Below are 23878 nucleotides of genomic sequence, written 5' to 3'. Positions count from 1 at the left end.
TTATATTTTTCGCAAATTGATTTTCATTCCATAATGAATCTATTTCATTGTCAGGACATTTTCTGACCAAGTCTACCATATTCTAAGCTTGTTTTCAGGAAAGCAGCAGGCTTCCCAAACGCTTCAGTGCAACCTGTCGCTCTGGAGTGAAAGCATCTAGAATCCTGGTCAACAGGTGGGGCGTTCTTGTTCCCACACAGCATAAACTGAAGACAGACTTTATAAAAACAACTGCTGGTAAACTGCATTCAGTTTATGACTGTAAGATACTTTCTTCCATCTGAAGGCAGAAGAGATTTTAAAGTTTTAGGGGATGACAGCTACTTCTTGGTGCCTGTTACAGAGGTGATGTGACGATTGTGAAGAATGATTTTACACTCCATGTGTGAAGTACACAGAAACAGCCACGTATACAGTAAATGACTGTGTAAGCTACATAAATGCAATTTGAAGTTCTATAATGCAATATTCTTGTTACCTTAACATATGTAAACTACTTCCAGTTCAATTTCATTAGGTCATTGTTTTTTATTAAGTTATTACAGTATATAATAACTCTTTACAGAGTTAGTTTCTCTCTGTATTGTAAACAGTCAAAAGGGCTTCAGATGTACATGTATGTATGTATGTATGTATGATAAAGTGTGTGCAGTATGTACAAAAAGACCTGTAAATAAAATGTAGAAGCTTTTCTAAGTCTTAACTTGTAAAATCTGAACGGTGAAGTGCCATTTGAACTCTATTCCAACATGTGTGTGTGTTAGAAGTAACATTTGATACATTAGAACAGATACAGAAGCTTCAGTCAGCGTCACTGTAAAGAATACACGTCCACATCTCGCAGGAGTGAAGAACATTTTGCAGTTCAGTCAGTGTCACAGCTCTCTTTAGCCTGTTTCTCAGCCCTAAAAGCAGCTGCTCATAGGAAATCCATCTCCGGGCTCAGGCTGTGAGGGTCGAGATGCACAGACAGAGCCGCTGCCACCTCTGGGTCCAGGTCTGCACAATGGGACTCCAGCTGGACCAGTAAACCCAACAGCAGAGAGACCAGAGTGAAGAAGACGAGAGAAATGATGAGTTAGCATGTATCCCATCAGCAAAAGCAGTTGTTATGGGTGTGTGTAGGTTACCTGTCTGAGTTGGCTGGAGGAGAGCGTGGTAGGAGATGCCTGAGAGATGGCCTTCAGGAGAAACTGTTTGGCGTGGTTTAGGATCTGGGACGTCTCCACCTGATGACACAGTTTATATGATTGAATTCAGAGCGATGTCACAGATTTGAGTGAAGCTGCCATCGCTCTGACCAGCTGAGGCTCAGTCACCTGATTGTCCGGGGGTTCGGTGATTGGTGGAGGCGTGTTTCCTTCCAGGAAAAGCTGGAGCAGGTTGATGTAGCAGAGGACGGCAGTGTGAAGGAACCCTGGACATCGCACAGCTCTGTGTAGCAGCTCCGCACTCTGCTGCAGCAACATACTACACACACACACACACACATTACAAAGAGTAACTGCAGAAAGAATTTACATTGTAAGTATTAGTAGTATTCACCTGTCCACTTTCCTGTTGTCCTGATTAGTTTTGGACATGATCGAATCTATTGGTTGACTGATGGACTTGTGAGAGTAACTACAGGTAGTATCTACAGGGGGTCTTAATGTGGAAATGAGTGTTAATGGTTTAAGGTTTAACTACTACTAATTCTTGAAAAACTAACCTGTAGAAGGCCCAAGGCATCAGTCGAGTAAACTCATCTGATGTCGCCATGGTAACAGACTGGTAAACACCTTGTTCTAGAGTTGGAGGGGAGGGAAAATGGCACATTAGTTTAACAACTTCTGAATATACGCAAGATTTAATGTTAAATTAATTTTAGATTTAATCTGACAAATAATGACTTTGAATCAGGGTGAAGTAGGTGTTTTTTTAGTTTTGTATTTTATATGCTCAGATGATATGGAATGAATTGAGGTGTGATTTAAGAAGATATAAACTGTACCGTTTGATTTAAAGATGAGCAGCCAGTCAGCAGAGTCCATCAACACATTCAGGACTTCTGTGCATAAACTGCTGACTTTCTGATGACTCCTCTCCTACAGAAACAATCACACAGCAACAATACAGGACAGCAAAACACCACACATTAAAACAAGAGCTGAATGTGAGCTAAATGCTAACATCAGCTTGTAATGCTAACATGCTGACATGTAATTCAATGTAAGTCTTACTATAGGATCATTGTTATATACACCTATTACATACTATCTGACAATTTTAATATATTAACTGCCACCAAAAATATTTAACATTTTCATAAATATTTTGCACATCATGTACACGTGTGTATATTTACCAAGAGTGAGTCTTGGGATCATTTTGTTTTACTGTGTTTGTGCTTTGTTTGAAGCTTCAGATACGTTTGAGTTTGGCCTCAGGGTGTGTGTGTGTGTATGTGTGTGTGTGTAAGTATAGAATACACAGATGCATAAATAATGTATCATTTAGCAGACATTCTTATCAATAGAAAAACACAATGTGTGCAGTAGTGGAACAGACTTAATTCCTACATCACTTATCCATTACTTTCATACTGACATTTGAGCATTTCCACACTTAACGTCATATTTTTTTTACAAAAGTCTGGTTCTCTACGGTGCTCATGTATAACACAGAGGTAGTGGATAGACAAGTATGTGTCTGTGTGTGTGTTTGTGTGTGTGCACATGGGAATTACCTGAGGACACAGGAGGGCTGACAGATAGTTGTTAACACACAGGAAAAGCAGAAAAACTAACACCTGGAAGAAGAAATACATCGGACAGAAGCAGTAGAAATATATTAAAAGGTTTAAAATGCACTAAGATCAACCTCTGCTCAGAGATCACTGTCAGTCAGAATGTCACCACCACCAGCACTGAGTAGATGAATTAATAATCATCAGTTTAATCTGTCAGCTTGAACTCTAGCAGCCTCTTAACAGACCATCACTTTATGACCAGGGGCTTGTGTATATTCCAGTGGTCATCTGTCTCCTATTGGATTAATAATAGAAGCAGTCTGAACGATTGTAATATCAGAATTTTATGAGTAATAAACTTTTTTTCCCCACTGCTGTCAAAGTAAATGTTTTGGCATCAAAATCACTTAGCATTTATTTTCTGAGCTTGGTGATATCATAGATTGTAAATCAGTAGCTAAAAGCTAACGCAATATCATTGAGAGCCATAAATGTGTCCCCTAAGTCTCCATCCACAGTCGTGTGTGCTGATCCTGGCCCTTTCTTTATCAAGCAATTATAAAAACTGCACAAGTGCCACACAAAAGTCTGACATCAGACATCTCAAATACAAAAAAAAACAGTGTATGGTTTTTGGTTTTGAATAAACCAGGATGGTGAAAAGTATTTGGAAAACTTCTGCACTCTCACCTGTTTTTGTTTCATGTCCCTCTCTGGTCGCAGCATCTTCAGAGCAGCACTGAAGCTCTGCTCTTCCTCCCCATGGCCTCGCCAGGCTCCATACAGGCTGGCAGCCAACAGCAGAGGTGGAGCAGAGGGTATCTGCGACAACTGGCCCTTCTTTAAACTGCGGACCAGACAGAACAACCAGAGATGAACCAACTAACTCACTGACAAACCACCAGAAAGACAGAAATGGAAGCTGAGAGTATGTGGAGGACAAAAGATCTGGAGTCTTTCTGTCCCTGTAGTACCACTAACAGTGAAACATTCAGATCATGGTTTGCAGCACGGTGGACCAGAGATTCAGAGATGCTGGTTATACCTGCAGGCCCAGTGCTGACAGTCAGAGAGGAGCTGCAGCTGCTCTGGTAGAGGGTCCCCATCACACAGACGATGCCACAGTGACAACACCACTGGAGACAGACGCTTCCACCAGTGCTACACACACACACACACACACACACACACACACACACACACACACACACACACACAGAGTAAGCATGTATGCAACCATCAAACAGATGGTATGTATTCTGGTCAAAAGAGGCTGATGTGGGTAGAAAAAATGGTTCCCTCTGAATGAGTTTTGAATGCAAAAGAAGATACTGTTTTAAATAATAAAAAAGCTCTGCATTAATATATTAATATTATATTATTTGCGGTGCACTGAAACTTTCTGTTATACACTCAATAATAGCTGCACTGCTAATGTTCAGATAATAAGTCTGGATTTGATCATGGAAATACACTTTTAAAAAACAAACCTACAAACAAAGGACCTACACCTCTATACATCACTAATACAATAGTGTTTTAACACTGGTGAAGGTTTTTCTTTTAACACTGGTGTAAAAGCTACGAGCAGCCTCAATCCAAGCCCCCAGTAACATACTGGTTGAACCCAAGTGTGATGGACTTGTTATCAGCATGAGTAGCTGTAAGGAGAGCAGACAGTACCACTGTGGAGAGCAGGAGCAGAGGACAGTGGAGGCTGATCTGAGACCAGGCTTTGTTGACTTCACTCGAGCGTCCGGAACAACGTACACTGGCACATAACACACCCTGGAGAGGAAACACAAGATCAAGGTGAGCTCTTTGACATACAGTAAGAGAACATGTTCATCTTATATTATTATTATTTTAATTATTTTAACAATGTGTTTCTCACTCTCAGGAAGTGTGCTGTTATATGGCAGGACAACACGCCGGCCGGAGAACACACCTTCCTCTGATGCATCAACAAATGGAAAGAAATGTAGACGAAGACAGATGTGAGCACTGAGACATTTCTCACACAGAATCTCTGCACTTTTCCAAAGTGTTCAGCTTTGAGAAAGAAATGTATCACAATCTGATTAGAAAAACAAGCTTTTTAACGAATATACAAACCTCTGAGTGTTTTCTTTTTTTAACCAACATGTTGGTTGTCATAAGATGTGTTACTTTTATTATTTGTTTATACTTCATTGACAGAAATTGCCCAGCAGCTCACCTGATGCTGGTTGACATGTTGTATCAGGTTGCTGCAGTCCAGAGTCGTCGTCCCTCTTTCAGTCTTTACTTTAATGAACAACACTGCTGGGAGTGCCAGCAGTACTCTGTGACACACACACACACACACACACACACACACACAGAAGGTTTCAGTGGTTACACACTTAACGATAGAGGTGATCTGCATGATGTGTGTGTGTGTGTGTGTGTGTGTGTGTACCTGTTCCATGTGCTCAGTGTGTGTTGCAAGCTGAGTTCAGAGCTGATGCTCGGTGAAGCTGAGCTCGCTGTGGAGGAGCACCTCTGAGACACCAGCTCAAACAGGAAGTCACACATATCAGGAGTGCTGACTTCCATCTCATACACAAGCTCCTGCACACACACACGTACACAGATTAAACATCACTTTTGATTACTTTTTTTTTTTTTTGTCGGCTCACTTGTGTTGAATGAATTTAAAACCACATGATCACACTTCAGAGATACACACACAGTGTACACACCTGTAATCTGGACAGGATGTCTGGAAGACAGCTTCCTGTTTCTGATACTGTGTGATGCAGCTTTTCCGAGCTCTGCTCACTGTCAACACAACATTTGTGACAAAGGGTGTTTGTAGATTTTTATTTCAAATATTGCTTTTAAAATATGAACACTTCTCTTAATAAGCATTGCACTATACATTTTTATAAATGTCAACTGAATTAACCTGTAAGCATATGTAGTAAATATGAATTAACAGTAACAATCTCCAGATGTGTCCATGCTAAGAGCTTATGTAACATCCATCCAGCTACAGTACGAGTGGTTTGTTGGCTTTTACTCAGAGTAAATTCAATGAGCTGCTTTGTTGTTTTCTGAGATTGATTTGAACCCTACAGACTGCATCAATATACAGTTCTTATGTGCACTTTGTAGAAAGTCTGAGCACTTGAACTTGGATTATATTGGTGTTGGGTAATATGGCGATACACTGTGAGACAAAAGACAAAAGTATTTTATTTTTCTATATCATGTACCATGGCAGTTCTCCCTGTAATATCTCTGGGTGTATTAGGCCATTGTGGGCAATGTTGATGAAGTACAATGAGTACATATTGTCTGGTATTTAATTTGCTGGATTAGCGACAAGATACCATGGTAGAGTATTTTATCCATATTACCCACCCCTGGAGTGGAAAAGAAAATCTATTACAACTTGATGTCTATTATAAGTTTGTATGTATGTATTTAAGTTCTTTAGTGTGTGCATTAACAGTGCTGATTACATTTACACCAACCTTAACTGCTGATCCATGATGGCACTGAGGAGGTGAGAGCAGAGGCTCTTCATGTCTCCTCCACAGCCTCCCTCCTCCTCCGGACCAGACAGGTAGAGCTCCAAACATGCCCACTGCTGGTACTCCTGCCTGTAACACACACACACACAGTCACTATTCCCTCTATTTCAACTGTATGTCAAAGGGCACAGTATGAGTGTGTTTTCTTACCGTTCTGGGTCAGACAAAGCATCTTCACTCCTCTGCACTTTGAGCTCATGAGACAGCCATTCTGTGAAGGACAACTGGACAAATATAACAAAAGTTCATGTTTTTTTTCTGTACAACACAGTATTGTACAAACACCCTCTAAGCCAAGACTTGATCCACAACAGGGAAGGAGTTCAGGAGACTCCATCCTACCTGATACTGTAGTGTGTATTGTAGCTGACAGAAAGCAGGGTGTCTCCACAGACACCAAGCAGTCTTCCTCCAGGTGCTGTTGCTGTGTGTGGCGCTGCTCCACAGGCCGAGGCTGCTCTCCTCCTTATATTCACCCAGTGGACCATCAGCAGGAGTCCTTCTGGCTTCAGGCAACAGTCTTGGGATGAGGTACAGAAGCTACACATACACACACAGTTCTATGTAAAATTAAAGTCAAATCAAAATCAAAGGACCTGGAGAGTAGGCAAGATGGTAGAGACTTATTCACTGCTCTCTTTTATTTTTAACAAGATCAAGGATGCAAATATTTCCCTATAGACCTTTTATGACATGTCTGACATTACAGCATGTGATATTTTCATGTAACACACTGCATCGAGCCAATTTAATTATGAGTAAGAGAAACTGATACCTTCTTGTAGAGGCTGCTGGAGATGTAGTCTTGCTGTTGTTGAGGCAGCGAGTCTCCTCTGCAGATACCGTAACACACAGCCGCCACACACAACCTGAACAACAACAAGATCCAGAAAATAACATTGTAACAAGATGCTCGTGATAATATTCTGTTGGTAAAATGCTACAAGTAACCTCACCTGACACAGAAGAGCATGTTATTGTGTGTGCTGCAGACCAGCGCTGAGCTAAGAGCCTCTACGATGGGGACTGGCTTAGGAAGAATGGGAGGAACCAGCTGGACCAAAGGACTGTGGGACATGGAGGCGTTGAGGTGGACCACAAATGCTGCCAGGCCGAGCAAGTGGGTGGCACTCAGCGATGACCCCTTTGGACAGAAGAGGTTTGTAAAACTGATGAGAGAATGTACTGATGTGAGTGCCATAGAGAAGTAAAGAGGTGAGGTGAGAATGAGGTTTGGAATGATGTTATCAGAGAAAGTGAAACAAAAGAAATTGGACTCAAAGTTTGTACCTGACCCACCATGCTATATCCTTTAAAAATCTATTTGTTTTGTATGTATTACATAAACTTTATACTGGATTACATAAGATTTGGGCAGCTTCAGTTTCCTCTATCATGTCTGTATCCAAGTGCAGGTTCCCAGGATGCCCCTACTATCCTTAGGGGTTCAATTGGTGAAGCTTTATTTTGAAAGTCCATTATTTCCAAATAAGTTCTTAAAAGTTTCCTGCAAAGCACAATGTAATTTGGTACTATGTATAGGAAAAATAGAGACAAAGTTCTGTTATTTTATTAAGTTGTGTTGAATATAAAGCAGTAGTTGACTTCCAGAGGAATTTCATGCTCCATTTTAAAGTAAATATTAATTTATTATGGAAACTGTATTCTCCTTACATGTTGAATTGTAAAGAATTTCCTGTGGAGAAAGTGGACATTTTTATATGTTCAGTTGACCTGCTGTGCACTGACTAACAGACTTTCTAGGGTGTGCTAGCTTAACATTTAATTGACGTTAATTACTGGTAATGAGAAGTTTACCAATTACGTAGGTCTTCCCAGGAACATTACACAGAAATTATTGGGAATTTACAGACCAGTAAAATACAAAATTAGTTTTCTCTGACAAAGGCAACTGAAATACAAACAATCAGGCAGTTAAAGGCTCAGACAGAAACAGAGAGAAGTGAATTGTGTACCTGGTTGTGAAATAGGTGCCAGAGTCTGTGTACGAGGCTGCAGAGGAGCTGTGTGTTACCAAGCAGTATGCTGACAAACTTTGAAGCCCATAGGTTTTGTCTGGAGACAAAAAAAAGACCTAGTCAACTTTTCAAGTCCTGTCAATAATCAAATTCTTTTTTTTTTTTTTTTCTCATTATTTTTAAGATTTTTACTCACTTGTTAGGAGGGTTTGCTTGGGAAGCGTCTAACATGCACTGGCAGAAGTTTCTCAGGATCATATTGACGACCTGAAGATGTGAGGGAGAGATACATTAAGCTGATACAGCAAGATACACAATATAAAAACATGACAACAAGGAAGACGATGAACTTTGTCAGTGCGTACTTTAACGTGGAGCTCCACAGACAGAGGTGTGTCTGTGTGAAGCTTGATGACTGTCTGTCCAATCAGCTCATCAGGACGAACGGGGAAGATGACGCTCAGAGTGTGAGAGATCCTGGACAGCTGTGCCGACATCTCTGAGGACACATGACCAACACGACAGGTTGAGGGATTCAAGTAGACAGTGTTAGTCAGGGATGTGCTACATGACTGAACTCACTGTAGAGAGACTCAATGTCCCACACTTTCACAGTTTGGTTGTTTCTTGCATCTTTTAAGGATTATTTTTTGGTTTTATTTGATTGTATACAGTACAGGCAGACAGGAGGCTTGTGGATTTTGTCCCCCATCACTCCATTGAAAGCGCTTTAGGAAGAGATCTCTAAATGGCCAGTATGAACAGGACAAATGATTACAGGAAGCAAAAACGGTTTCAATGTTCATGGACATTGGACATCCAATTATTGTTTAAAGACTGACAGTACATAGAACTCAACAACCAGTTGGATTTGGGAATGCACAAAAGAAAAACTCTTTGGAGAGCACACAAATTTTGGAAGTAAATTTGGGGAAGACCGCAAACTACTCAAGTTTCAATGCTACCTGTTGTCAACTGATTCAAATAAATCACAATATCTTGTGTTGCCTCAACACAAAACCAAAGTAAACATGAGGCTGGAGACATGATTCTCTTTATCATAGAAGATGTTCCTCTTTGCATAACACCAAATCATGGACTACACATAAACATACACACTTCAGAATACTAAGCGTGCATGTGTCTTTGTGTGTCTGTGGATATGTGTGTGAGGGACTGTATCTATCATGGGCTTACCTCCTTCATCTGCATCAACAACCAGCTTTCTGAATTCCTGCAGCTGAACATGTAAGACCTCCTGAGGATCATCACAAGTGTCCACACACACCTCACTCTCTGTGAACACAACACAGTGTTAATGTGTCTGTTTCTCAATTATGTGACTGTCGTACCTTTGTCATAATAATAAGCGAAAAGGAATCACTGGACTTCAAATTGTCAAATATTTTTATCACGGTATTACATAACCTGTTAAACTACAAAGACAAAATAAAAACAGATCTCTTCACGTTCCAAAATGTACTGAACTGTTTTAGTGTAGATGATTTTCTGTTACATAAATGATGTTCATGGTCAGTGTAGGAGGAAGATACCCACTATTCTGCTGTCTCTGTCTCTGGCAGGACTCCACATAAGATGAATACTGTGCAGCAGGGATCTTATCTGCTCTGAATACACAAAAACAACAGTAGTGTTAGTTTTGGACAGTTCTAATTTATAATTAATTATAAATCTGACTGGACTTATTCTAATAAAATATTTCTTTCATTTTTTCAAAAAGTTCTGTTTATTCTGAAAAAAGATATTTGCAACATGCATATTTGAAGCTATTATGAGACTTTGAGAGGTACATAAGTGGAAATACGCCAAACACAGTTTTTGGGTTAACAATATAAATGTTGTTATAAGGCGCACAAACACTACTAAAAATGAAAACTGAAGCAAAGCACTGGATCCAAAGAGTTACATTACGTCCGGCCCACAAGCCTCTGATAAGAACTCACTTTTTCAGAGCTTCTATGAAACTCATCCGAACATCTGCCTTCACAGGAAGCTGTAATTGAAAGAGAGATAAACTGAAATTTAAGCATGTGATGTGAAGATCAAAAGGTCTGTAATAACAGATAGCAAGATAACACAGGAATTCCCCACAGATAAAAGAAACCCTTCCTAAACATGAAACTAAAACATGATTTGTAAATCAAGTATTAGGCAACCTAAGCAGCTCTTGTCTGTCTGAATGTGTAGATCAAGCCGAGAACAACAGTGAAGTGAAGTGAAGTGAAGTTACTCACCACTCTTGGCGTCAGCAGAGCAGGAAGAAATCGTGTGAGAAAATACGGCCTCCGGAAAATACTGTGAGAGGACAAGAGTGTCAATAACCTGTCGTTTCATGTCTCTGTCTAGTTGCAATTTTACATCTACATAAATCAGTAAATGGCAGGTAAAACAGAATATTATGAAAAACCTGTTACACATCTTAATGCTCTCATATACAATGATGTACTTCATGGATTTGCTGCAGGTGAGCTGTTAATCTGAGTACCTGGCCTCCATGACTGTGGCAGAGATTCTTCCTGTGCTCTCAAACAGAGACACCGCCTTCTCCACGTCCTGGACAGCCTGACACTGAGGCTACACACACACACACACACACACACACACACACACACACACACACACAATAATATTAATCTTATACTTATACAGCATAACAATAGTAAAGTGATGCCATTTTTTTGATTTTTGAGTTTTTACATGTTTGGTTGCTGGATTGTTTGATCCATAATTTCCATTTTCCTCTGAAAGCATCAACAGTCAGCTTTCAAATACTGCCATATGATCTATATCACGGTATTCAGTCAAAAATGTTGTGATATTTGACTTTGTCAATGCTTTTCAACCCTATAAAAAGCACACACATGGATTTTTCAGAACTTTTGCCACTAAATCAAAAGGTGTCACTACACACACAAACCACTAGGTGTCACTATTACCTGCACTGTTGCTCCACCTGCACCAGAAACCTCTTCATACAGACCCATGTCCTCCACTGACTCCTGCATGCATGTATGTACACACACACACACACACACACACACACACACACACACACACACACACACACACACACACACGGATTCAAGTAGACATCATAAAACATTAGGGAGGACTCTATAACAACAGGTTTTATTGGATTTTAAGACTGTCATCATTCATGTTATTCTTATATTGTTTCAATATGAACATTTTTAAATAATGCAGTATTCATGTTTTGATGGTAAATAACTAAATGCAGCAGCATTAGTTTTTGAGGTGTAAATCTAACCTTGAGGTCAGCCAGCCTGGTCTTGGCCAGAGAGACGTACTCCATCAGGAGGCTGCGGTGTTTCACAGGTACATATGGTGGGTGGAGGATGTGAATCTACCGGGAGAAAATGTCAGTGAGGTGATAAAAATCAGAGCTGGATTGTTGCTCTGAGTTCAGAGTTTTCTTAGCACACGCTGCAGACTGTATTCACAGAGGTGAAGTAGGTGTGAAGTCAAATTCTCATGCAGGTTTTCTCAAGCATTATACTTCAAACATTTATCATCCCCTACATACACAACAGTTACATTTGCATGTTTTTCCATTTATGTATATTGACTACATTTAGTAATGCAACTGTTAAAACATGTTTCAAATCACATATTCTCTCCAATCTGTATGTGAATCCCTTCTGTATCCTGCTATCATTTCTTGTTCAAGTATTCAATTTGCCCATGAGGAGAAAGATATAAGCAGAGGGTCACCTTTAAGTACTGTGCAGGTTCAAAGGGCACCAGGTCAGACAGGAACTTCAACAGGAACACCAGAGATTTCTTACTGGTCGCATGGCAGCTACTGCCACCACCAAAAGACATCTGAAAAAGCAGAAACAGAAGAAACTGCTAGTAAAATAATGTCCATGGGAAGATTTTTTGTATTTAAGGTGCTGTGTGTGTCCAGCAGTGTTGGCCATACAGAATGAGGCTGGCAATATTCTATATTTTTCTTATCAACAAATCCAAGACAAGACTGAAACCAATAATAAATTGTTCCTACAAACAAGTATTGTGAGTCTAACCAGAGTCTGATATATCTTGTTCTTCTGTGCTGTAGAGTTTCATTGTTGTTCAAAACTATTAAAACACATCAATGAGACACACTATGACATGTTCCTTCAGATGAACACATCTTTGTTTTTGGTCTTTTCATGGGATTTGATGACAATAAGAAATATGTACACTGTAGAATACCGCCAGCCTTGTCCTTTACAAGACCATCTTTGGTTAGAACCCTGGTGTTGAGAAACTGCTATGAAACCTTGAACCAGTCGCTGTAGGAGGGGAAGATGCCGGGTCCCTCCAGCGCCCCCTGTCGAGCCAGCAGGAAGGCAGTTATCATGTTCTCCAAGTCATAGCCTTCAAACGCAGAGCTCAGCAGTCTGGACAGCAGCTCTGACAGAGGCAGAAGAAGAGAAAACATTCAAGTTTTGTAACCAGTTATTTACTTATTCATTATTAAAGCTCTTTTAAATATGTTAGCAGGGTTAAGAGGGCGACCACACTAATTTTGCAAATGAGCACTAGAGATTTATCTGCCAGCGGCATAGCTGTAGGGATGGCAATGTCAGCCTGACAGTAAGACCAACACTTTGGTCCAGACTGAAATATACCAACAACTATTATGAATTGCTATGACATTTTATACAAACATTCATGATCCCCAGAGGATGAATCCTACTGATTCTGGTGATCCTCTGACTTTTCCTCCAGAGCCACTATGAGGTTGACGTTTGTGGTTAGGACTGAGATATGCAACTATCTGATGGATTGTCATGAAATTTACAAGAGATATTTATTTTCCTCAAAGATACATTGTAATGACTTGTCCTCTAGCGCCACTAGTGGGTCAAAGTTTTCACTTATGCTGAGAAATATCTCAACACTAAATTTAGTACAAATACCTGCAAAACCAATGACTAGTCTCGTTAATGTATTTTAAAAATCAACTTTTTAATTGACAAATGGTGACTCTTGTTGTCAAGTAATATTATCTAGTGTAAATTTTCTAAATCTATTTTGATTCAGAAATAAGTTTAAAAAAAAAAAAAGACACTCATATTCAAGATGTGTGCAGGTAATGACTCACTGCAAGAACTTTTTTTTTTTACAACTTTCAGGCATAAAAAGAGAATTCAGCTTCTATACTGGAGCCTGATATGATGGTTTGCAAGCCATCTATAATCAGATCACATAGAAGTAAAATGGTATTTTTAATATTATTACCAGTATGCTGGTTTTAAATGAAATAAAAAACATTCTCCATCAAAATAGTCAAATGTATTGTCATCACAAAATATTGGCATTTTGACATTTTAATCCAGTAAAACCGGTATCAGTAAATCCCGTGTTTACCTTTAAGGCTGGGCTCGGCACAGGGGTTGTAAATCAGCAGAGTGGAGAGGAAGCACAGGATGTGTTTCCAGTTGACCTCATGGGTTTCCAAAACCTGCTGCAGGTGACGCAGCAGCTGCTCTACACTGAAGATCACAGCCAACTTTTTCAGAAACACAGCAACAATACAGATGAATCGCTGTTAGTTCACCTGATACAGACCCCGTCCTCCAGAGATGTGAAGGTGCTAAATCAGTATCTCAATATAAGATGGGTCTTTTTGCTAGCTCTAGAATATAGCAGCTGACTGACAGACTGATGTGCACAAGCTTTGCAATAAAGAACATTATAAACAATAAATCAATATACTTAATACAGTCTTCCCAATGGGCTCAAGGCCACACACTTGATGTTTGAAGTGATTTGACTGCTGTTCCATCCATCTACAGCTTAAAATACAGGAATGGTACACTGTGTTCGCTTAATTGTAATGCTATGAAATAGAAGCATAACATAACAAGGATATAAACAGTCAGCTACTTGCAGAGACATGAACACAACAGTCATCTGTCAGTCAGAATATTACAGATGGCCGTGAAATTTAGAGGTGGGAGTGACAGACTTGGAACGGGAGATATTTTTCAAGAATGAACAAAGCAGTGTATAAACACCCACGTTAACAGGTAAAAAGATATTTTAATCTTCAGCTAAATTATGTATGAAGGCTTACCACTCCAGTTTATAGTCATAAACAACTTTTAAAGACAAGAAACATTTACCTTACGGAAAAGAAAGGTCAGCAACCGACAGGCTTTTGCAAAGGTCCACTCATTCTGCAGAGTGATGGCATCTGACACTGAGGAATGTGGTTTTCATTTGTTTAACTAAGAGTTGGGTTTCAAGTATGAATGGTATTATGAAAAAATTTTAAAAACGGCCTGTTACTTGTCTTTACCTGTAAGTCGAGGCTTGTAAGTGAGAGTCTGTGTGAGGGAGTGTGTGAAGAAACGCTGAAGGGCTTCTGGAGACACTGAAGCTCCACACAATGAAGCATCAAATAGCTGACACCTGTACAAAACACAACACAGGGTAGAAGAGTGACAAACAGATACATCTAATATCATTCATATTCTCAGTGTTTTTTGGAGGAGTTCTTTGTGACCAACTTTTTAGTGTATTTTTGATCAGCTTTACACCTTTCAAACAGAACGACACGTGCATATATTGATACAACCAAATCACAGGAAAACAAAAAGAAAAGAAAGAAAAAAAAAACGTCCACCCACACAGTCAAACCCACCCTTCTTGCCACTTTGCAATTCGTAGGAACTTGACATTTCTCTACACATTATGCAATACATAGTCACTGTATACCTTTCAGATACATTTTAGATACAGGAAAAACTAAATCAGCAGCAACTGCCTCATCAATCAGAGACAGACGCAACATTTCTAAAGCTAAAAGATGCCCACTGTTTAATATATACATTTTTCCATGTTATAATAATGATTTTCTTAGCTGCACTCAGGTCAGAATTCACATATTTTCAAAGCCACTGACCCTCTCACTGTGTGTTCACTATAGAGAATAAGGCATGAGATACCATGTCAAAAACATGGGGATAAAAATGTGTTTTTGTACAGAAACAGCACAGTTAACCTTCGTGCTATCTACCACAGTGTCTCGAGTTTAATCACAGGAGCAACAGTAAACTTCACAGTCCATGTTTTAAAGTACTGGACTCCCTCTTCTGGCAGTGAGAGTAAAGGGGGGCATGCAGCACGCTCTCATGCACACCCCAAATGACAGGCACACAGAGAGTGCAGGTTAAAACTGATGTGTTGTGACAGTCCACCAGCCCAAAAACATATTTTTTGACGGTCCACCGGCCCACTGGGATTTGTCTCAGTATGCCCGTTGGCCAGAACACCACTGGCCGTAACCTACTGTTGCAGCTGTAAAACGGTGGATAAATTGTTTTGAGCGTCATACAACCCTGGTGAAATGACTCGTTTCACTATCAGAATTTGATCCATTTGGTCCGATAACATTTAGAAAGTCTAGAAGAGCCACACAATTAACAGTCAAACAGGAAGCGCAGGAATGTCGCCCCCAAAGTCAGATTAAAAAATTTCCTATACTGTTAAAATACAGAGAGATTTATCTGGCGGTGATAGGCTTAATCAGCATTTGTGAACTCGTTTAGCAAAGTTCCGCACTGCAGGTTTAATTTACATACTGTATATGTCACTGCAACTGTGAAGGGACGTGCACAGCGCTGTTGGTTCAGTGGCTGCTTTCTTGCAATACCTCCACATACAAATGAACAGCTCACTGCTGCAGACAGAATCAAGAGGCCGTGACTCAGTGTGTGAAGCATGCAGACCGAGCCGAGAGACAGTTACAGTCACTGTTACACTGATTTAAGCAAACGTGGTCTGTTCTTAGGTGCCAGGTGCACTGCTTCAGCATTTCATGACCAGACAAGCAGCAGGAATTTTCACACTCTAGTGTCAAGAGTTTGCTGAGAACAGTGCAGCAAGAAAGAAAATTATTCAGTCAGCTGTAGTCCTGGATGAAGGTGTTCAGAAAAGTGTAAAACCTGTTCAAGCTATCACATAGAAAATCGTGTGGGGAAACTTATCACCTACAAGACCCTTAATGAATTTAAGTGGGCATGTGATCAAAACTGGACAGTTAAAGAGTGTAGAAGCATCAGTTGGCCCCAGGTTTTTGTTGTACCATAACAATGGCAGGTTAACAGTCTAAGTCATTGGTTGCATCATTACACATCATATCTTGACCAAACACATAATCTGGTCAAAAAGAGTTTGTCCCATTTCAAAGGCTGCTCCAAAGAAATGCAGAAATCTTTTGCTCACATTTGGAGGACATAATCCAAAATTGAGTAAATTCCCATAAAACAGGTTTACACGAAGTACAGTTTTTAAAACAAAAATCAAAATCGATTCCATATCGTCTTCTCCTTTTTCAAAATCTAGTGCCTACATTACCCACAAAGCACCTCGACTGCCGACAGATGAGACAGAGATTTAGGGGTGTTATGCTAGTAGTGGCTAATGTAGCCTCGAGCCGCTAGCCTTAGGCAACTTCTTTTTAACTCCACACCCAAACAGTTTTTTCATTTTCAAACTTGTGGCCTTCAGCCCCAACCTACGCTGACTCAAGTGACATCAGTTGAGTCAGTTTATCATATTTCAGCTCCACACAACTTTTTGCACATATGCAGAAGTATTCCCCAACACCTGTAATTAGACTCTGATGTGTAAAGAGTTCCCCTTTAGTTTTGCTTTGTTTGATGCTCATTTGGGGAGGAAAAACAGGTTGACCCTCAAACTTCAGGTGCTCTGAGGGCCTGAACGTCATGAGCTTCATGCATCCTTCAAAGCCCCTGGATTGAGACGCAGCTCATGTTTCCATCCTGCCTGGAGTAAACCACGCAGACTGGGGATTTGTAAGGAATGTTTTCTTGGTACAAACTCACAGATCTCTATCCATCTCTATGTCACTGTCAAGTGACAGAGATGTGGTGAGTGTCCAGCCCTTTGTTGAATCCAGACATCAAAGAACAGTTTCAAATCCAGAAGTCAAAGAGCCAGGTCACCAAACTAGCTTTAAATACCAAAGTTGGAAAGAATTGTTTCTGGTTCTATGCATATCATAAATGTAAATCTTTGTACTCAGCTTGCTCAGACATAAAGGTTAATGAGACAAATAAAAACAAAGCACCATAGCTCAGCTCCTGCGCCAGCAGACTGCAGCATCAAACTCTTGTCCACAGTGTCCAGAAGCCCTGAGAGGAAAACCGGTAAAACAATGAAATGTTAAAAAGCAAGACAAAAAAAAGTTCTAAAATAATACTGGAAACGTCTTAACAGTTAAAGAAGTAGAAAATAACTTTGTGGGGCAAGAGGTGTGAATCAAAGTCACTGAATATTTCATCAGCACAAGACAAAGTAAGTGGGACAGCGATATGCAGACTCACAGAAGAGCATGTCGTCCAGTACCGAGCAGCAGAGCAGGGAGATCCTCCTGTCTGCAGCTGCTGGATCATGACTCAGCTGGAAGCCTGTTCCCACCAAGACTCCAAGCACAGCTGAAATACAACGAGACATTTTATCCAATATTATTTGTTTTTCTTTTTAGTCGCAGTGAGAACACCTAACCCTGACAGTGTTAGTGATTGGCTCTGCTGTAGAAGCAAGGAACGGGTATGAAGAACTACTAAAATCACAATGACATGATCAGTAAAGTAATGTAGAAACAAAACTCGGGAGAAATCGGCTTGATGACGTAGAATTTTAGCTCACGTTACACATAATCTTTCCTCTTTAAGTTTAATAAGAGAAAAGGTTTAGATGACCAACAAGTGGGTGAACGTGTTTTTAATGTTGGCAGAGAGTTCATGGTGTTATTTCAGGTTTGGCCGTCTCACTGATTTGTGTGAAATGTGTGAAACAGGAATCAGCTGAGTAAATCTGTCAAGGTGGCGAATAAAATCATTAAATAATTGGTGAGCAGCGGCCTTCCTTGTCAGACATGTTTCACCAGCAAATCAGAAAGAAAGTTGAATCTAACATCTAACATAGCAAATCTTGACCGTCTTCTCTTTAAGGATTTTGACTAATGCCACCATTTGTGATTTTGAAATATCTCAACAACTGTTGTATGAATTGCCATGTAATTTGGTGCACACATTCATGTCTCCCTCAGGATGAATCATAATAACATCAGTAACCCCCTGACTTTTCTTCTAGTGTCACCACCAGGACACAATTTCTATTTGTCCAATCATCGATACCTAATAAAATCCCCATCAGCCTCAGCTGTACTTTAGTGTTCGTGATAATAGGTTAATGTTAGCATGCTAACAACCTAAACTAAGATTGTGACCTTAGTATCAGAATTAGCATTAATACTGTCATTGTGACCACATTAGCATTTAGCTCAACGCACTGCTGCAGCAAAGTACATCCTCACAGAGCTGCTGGAGACTCTTGTTATCATATGAACCTTTTATTGTATTTTGTCTTGCGTGTATAGTATCAGTTCTTTTATATCTTCATTTGTCTCATCACCTTATTGTGTTTCTATTGTGTTAATGTTTTTAGGTTTTTACACTGCCTTGTTGCACAAGGATTTCAGAGGGAACCTAAACTGCTCTGACTTCAGGACATTTAACTGGTGTCCTGACTGACTGATCGGGTTAAATTCTCTCGAAACTGAAGTAGTTTTTGTGTGTAAGGTCTAGGTGATGAACAGCTTTAAGTCCTGTTTGTTGATGACTGACTGAGCTCATGTCTCCCATGAAGCCCAACTAAAACCAGACCAGTGAGAGAGAGCCGTGTCCTTACTTGACAACACTTTCAGTTGAACTTGTTGGGCTTCCTTTTCTCCCGGTGGAGGTGTCCAACCGCACAGAGCCTTCAACTGAGACACCAGCCACAACCTCACGCCTTCATCACTGAAAGGAGAGAAAGCAACAAGAAGCCATAACTGAATGGGGGGTTTAAGTTCATCTCCTGTAGGTGTCAGTCATGCTTTTAACTGTCACTCTACTCAAACTCTGAGTGACCTGGTTATTCCTCTTTTTTGTGAGTCTTTTTTTTTTTTTTTTAAATTGAAGTCAGCGTACAATTCAAAGAAGACTCTTACTACATCCACATCCACAGAGGGGCACTGTAGCAACAAAAAGTGTCTGTGTCTTATGTTGAGAATTCTGCAAATAATTAAGTTATTGATGTGAAAGAAAGTATAATGAAACTGTATCTTAGGGAAGTAAATAATTGTCATGACAATTTGAATTTTCTAAGCAACTGAAAAGCAAATTGTAAAATGTAATAACTACTAAAATTCAGAAAGAAAAGGATTTGAGTCATCTTCACTCTCTGAACTTGTCTGTCTTAGGTCATGTGACATAACGTGATAGGACAGAGGTCTAATTGATCCCAAATAGCCCAAATTTGAATTTTTCATCTTGAACTTTGATGTCTGAATTTAACCAGTTCAATTTGAGCACAATGATTTTTTGACTTGACTATCAGATTCAAAAATGATCTGTTGAATTTGAGCAACATGAATAGCTTTTGGAATATTGGACACTTGAATTTTCAACAATCGGAATTTGTGAGCCCTGAATTTGGTAGTATTTAAATTTCAATGTTGTGTGTTCAGTTGCCTTCAAGCCTGCCTTTGCCTCCATAGAGTTTGTGGGAGTAAATAGTGGTTTGAAAGCTGTGGTTTATTGTTTTTTTTCTGAAGTCACTTCCCTGCCCCGTCCCAGCTGCATGATATCAAGCCCTGTATGCTCGGGACTAGCTCCACAGCAGCTGACCAGCCCTGAGAAAATAAAACCAACAAAAACTGATGTTTCTTACCTCTCTAAAATGTGCTTTAGAGTGAGAATGTTGCAAAAGTGAAGATGGTACACCACTTCCAGTTGCGGTAGCGTCTGTAAAAACACCACATTAGTTATTTAATTTACTACATCTGTTTGATTAAGTAAGAAAGTCAAACTTGTATGTGCACACAACTGAAAACATACTTTCCTCTGGTTTTCTTTTTATTGCAGTGTTAAGATATTTCATCTAAGTAACACATTAAAGTTGAGGAATGTTAAGGAAATTGCCTTTTATTGCAGTTTAGACCAAATGCAATAAAGGGAGTGAAACCTCTGCAAACATAGTTTCTGTTTTTTCACCTTAATACTTTTGATATAGCTAAAATAATAAATGTGTTTTCATTTTTATATGCATCATGTACAGTATTTACAGTGAATTATAACATTCATACATACATACCTGACCCCTCCTGTACTCCTGCCAGAGCAGCTTGGGGCAGAGGGCTCCTTGTGACAGCAGTTCTCTGCTGGACTCCAGCAGGACACACAGCTGGACCTGAACAGGACAGTCAGACCAGGAATGACACTTACACCAAAGATTTTTCATATTTGCTTTCTATACTCTGATCAAGAATCCTGCAGTAAAGAAGAGCAAACTCAGGGTGGAGACTTTACTGGCTGCCACTGTAGCTGAAGAAAGTTAAACCACATGTAACAATCTGCCGACGGATCTGCGGCACAGATGTGATGAAGCAAACATTTGCAATATGCAGAACTAGTAGAACAGCAAAGGTTTGCAAAGGGGGAAGAACAGGAAAAAACAGCAAGTCACTGTGAATGTGATACACTATCAAAAAAGTAAAAAGGCACACATACATAACACTATATAAGTATAGTAAGAAGGCACACAACAAATATAGCAAGCCATACAAAAGCACACACAAACAGCATCAAACCAATCACAGACATCTCTGAACAGGTGTGATAAACTGTGATAAACAATGTGATAAACTGAGGCAACTTAAGTGGGACACCTTTTATTAAAAAAAAAGTTTAGTAGCTACAGTGAAACTAATATGGGTTTCCGAAAGCCAATACTGATATTGCAGATTGAAGATGCTGATAGATATGAGACTTGTTTTGCTTTCGTTAGTTTTCTTTTGTTGGACACGAGCAGGAAATGCATTGATTTTTTCCTGAAATTCAGTGGAAGAATATGCTTTAGCATCTAAATCACATGTGGTACAAAGATATGATGTCGCACTGACTCACTCTACACACAAACACGTTGATGAGGTGGCTGCTAAAACCTCAGATGTCTCTGTAGATTTACAAAAACTCTCCACAGTCAACAACCTGTGAATGAATGCATCTTTTTTTAGATTTGCATGCGGTTTCTGACTGAACGCTCACCTTGGAGTATGCCACAAAAACTGCAACATCGAATCCAGCACAGAGGAAGGGACACCTGCACACTGTCTTCACTTGCAAGTGAAGACAGTGTGCAGGTGTCCCTTCCTCTTTTTAGTACGTGACTACTCCACCAACGCAACTGTCACAAAGACTACACAGGTGTGCAAGAGATTTTTGATGAAATGTAATTTCTTTAAAATACAGGTGTTCAGTATTACACCAACTGTGAAGGTGTACAATGCTCTGGAGCAGAACGGTAAGATACAAGGACTCTTAACTGAAAACCAGTTTCATCCTGCTGTCAGATACTCACTCTCTGAGAGGAAGTGAGCAGCTCTCTCCTCTTGTCCTCTTCTTCCTCCTCTTCCTCAGTTCCAGTGATCTCCGTCAGTCTCTCCAGCACCATTTTCACTGACAGCGCAGCCAGCGGGACACCCAGCTGTGCAGCCTGACGCCTCAACTCACACACTGTCAACAGAAAACCAAACATACCAAAGTTCATAGCCTTTACTTTATGTCACATCAGGTGACTGTCATGAGGTACAGCTGATGTTTTCTTCCATAAGTCTCTTTTGTTGTGTATAGTTGCCCAGAAGACAAATGTTATGTGATTTTGTTGATGTCAGATTTCTGAGTAACCAAACAGTGCTCTCAACTGCAGTAGCACACAATTATAACAAAACTTTACCCAAGATGCTCAGTTCATTTTTTAATAGTTTTGCAGCTGTGTGTTTTGTGATGAATGTGTGAGCAGCAGGTCTGTCTAGGCCCGAGCATGTCACTTGTTCTGCCATTTTGAAGCACAGAGGCTTGTTTTCTCAAACACTAACCCAGGAGTGAACCTGCAATGGTTGATGGGATGCCTTTAGACTCTGCTGGCTTCTGCCCTCCAGTCTCAGTGCAGAAAATATTGGATGGATTTGGATTCTACAAAAAAATACATGAAAGAAATATCAGTAACCACAGAAAAAAACACATGTAGCAGAGGTCTACTCCTGAGGAAAACTAAATCTTTAAAAGCCACTTTTCATCGTAGGATACACGTATAATTCACTCTAAAGCACTTATTTTAATAAAATTTCAACTTTTGCCGAAACAATACTGTGCCATTTTGTGGGTTTTGTACTAAAGGAACCTTTCTTTGAGCCATACAGCAATGCAAAAGATTTTCCAGCCAATCAGATGGCATAGTGTTCAGGCAGTACAATGCAAGTAGAAGCATTTCTATTTCACTATTTAATACATTTAAAGGCACATTTACTGCTAATCATATCTAACATTCGTTACAATGTCAGTTGTATGTCTCTTCCCAGTCCATAGAGTAAGCATAAAATATCATTATTACAATGACTTAGTGTTTTTTCATTAGTTGTGTAACCCAGTATTTCTCTCATCATCCTGAGGTCCACTCACTCACCCCGACCTCCCTGAGCAGACTGCAGAGGTTCTGCTGCTGCTCCAACAGCTGGATCGCTGCCTCCTGCAGCCGCTGACCATCTCCCTGCTTCGGCCTCTTCACCACACGACCAGCTGCGGATACAACAGCAGAAGAAGACATTAACATGCTTTACAAAAGTTCACACTGAAATAGTTTTGAAGGGGTTAAACACTTTCAATACTGTATAATACACTGTTTGCCAATCAGTATAGAATTTGGACATTGTTATTTTCTTGTCAGCTAGATGTAAAATGTTAAACTTTAACTTAAAACATGATTAGGTATATGACATAACATTTACATTTGGTGGGTTATAAATGCAGATGGTTCTCTATTATTTAAAAAACTGGCAACTTAATGTATCCATGCTAATAGGCGAAGGTGGTTGACTTAACGCAATAATAAATCAGTAACGCTGAAAACTTGAGTCAGCACTTATAGAGACAACACAGAAACACTCATAATTGTGTATATTTCTGAAGATTGTTGTGTTGTTATTCTGTGTAAATACACTGAGAGCCACTAAACCAGCGTCACATACTTTGTGTAAACACACTTGGCCAATAAAGATGATTCTGATAATGACATAAAAAGGGACAACTAGGATATTAACCTAAGTTTAACATTTTCTTAAGATGTATTTTCTGTATTATGTATACTGCTGGTGCTCATGCATAATAACGTTAACTCGGTCCAGCTGTCAACTCACCGAGGAGACTCGACACAGTCCTTTTCTGAGAGACTGACTCACACGAAGCACTCAGGGACATTTTACTTTGGCTGAATGTTTAAACCCCTTTCGAGAGAACTTAGTACTATTTAGCCTGGCGCTAAATGACCGCCTTCATCCTCTGTTTAGCTTCTTCAATCTGTTGCGACACTGTTTTGGTTCTTCCTCTCCTCCATGTTTTCCCCTTCGCGCTCTTCTCTCTCATTGGTCCGCGCTACAGCCAATCAGAGCAGATCATCCCGCTGAGGGACAAACAGGAAATAACCCGAGTTTCAAAGTCCTCGGA

General features: G+C 39.9%; 1 protein-coding gene across 1 annotated transcript; it reads right to left on the bottom strand.

Moving 5' to 3' along the window:
* Positions 1 to 508: 508 nt before the first annotated feature.
* On the bottom strand, positions 509 to 23796 carry LOC122985808 (Fanconi anemia group A protein). Its single transcript, XM_044356746.1, has 42 exons — positions 23572 to 23796; positions 22842 to 22954; positions 22255 to 22351; positions 21738 to 21892; positions 20472 to 20567; positions 20049 to 20122; positions 19026 to 19135; positions 17657 to 17767; positions 17401 to 17464; positions 14605 to 14717; positions 14429 to 14505; positions 13671 to 13812; positions 12577 to 12710; positions 12024 to 12134; positions 11560 to 11655; positions 11228 to 11290; positions 10777 to 10865; positions 10526 to 10586; positions 10235 to 10284; positions 9828 to 9898; positions 9468 to 9566; positions 8636 to 8769; positions 8467 to 8537; positions 8268 to 8367; positions 7248 to 7435; positions 7067 to 7160; positions 6634 to 6831; positions 6442 to 6515; positions 6232 to 6360; positions 5455 to 5533; positions 5172 to 5323; positions 4950 to 5055; positions 4626 to 4685; positions 4415 to 4519; positions 3777 to 3892; positions 3422 to 3578; positions 2729 to 2791; positions 1994 to 2087; positions 1712 to 1787; positions 1320 to 1470; positions 1131 to 1229; positions 509 to 1018 (listed from the first exon to the last, which is right to left on the bottom strand). Exons 1-42 carry the CDS (start codon positions 23630 to 23632, stop codon positions 920 to 922), a joined length of 4332 nt encoding a protein of 1443 aa, XP_044212681.1. The 5' UTR covers positions 23633 to 23796; the 3' UTR covers positions 509 to 919.
* Positions 23797 to 23878: the final 82 nt, after the last annotated feature.

Source organism: Thunnus albacares, chromosome 7 (genome assembly GCF_914725855.1).
Source record: "Thunnus albacares chromosome 7, fThuAlb1.1, whole genome shotgun sequence".
NCBI lineage: Eukaryota > Metazoa > Chordata > Actinopteri > Scombriformes > Scombridae > Thunnus > Thunnus albacares.
The sequence above is the reverse complement of the archived record's forward strand: the minus strand, read 5'-3'. Positions and strand labels throughout refer to the sequence as shown.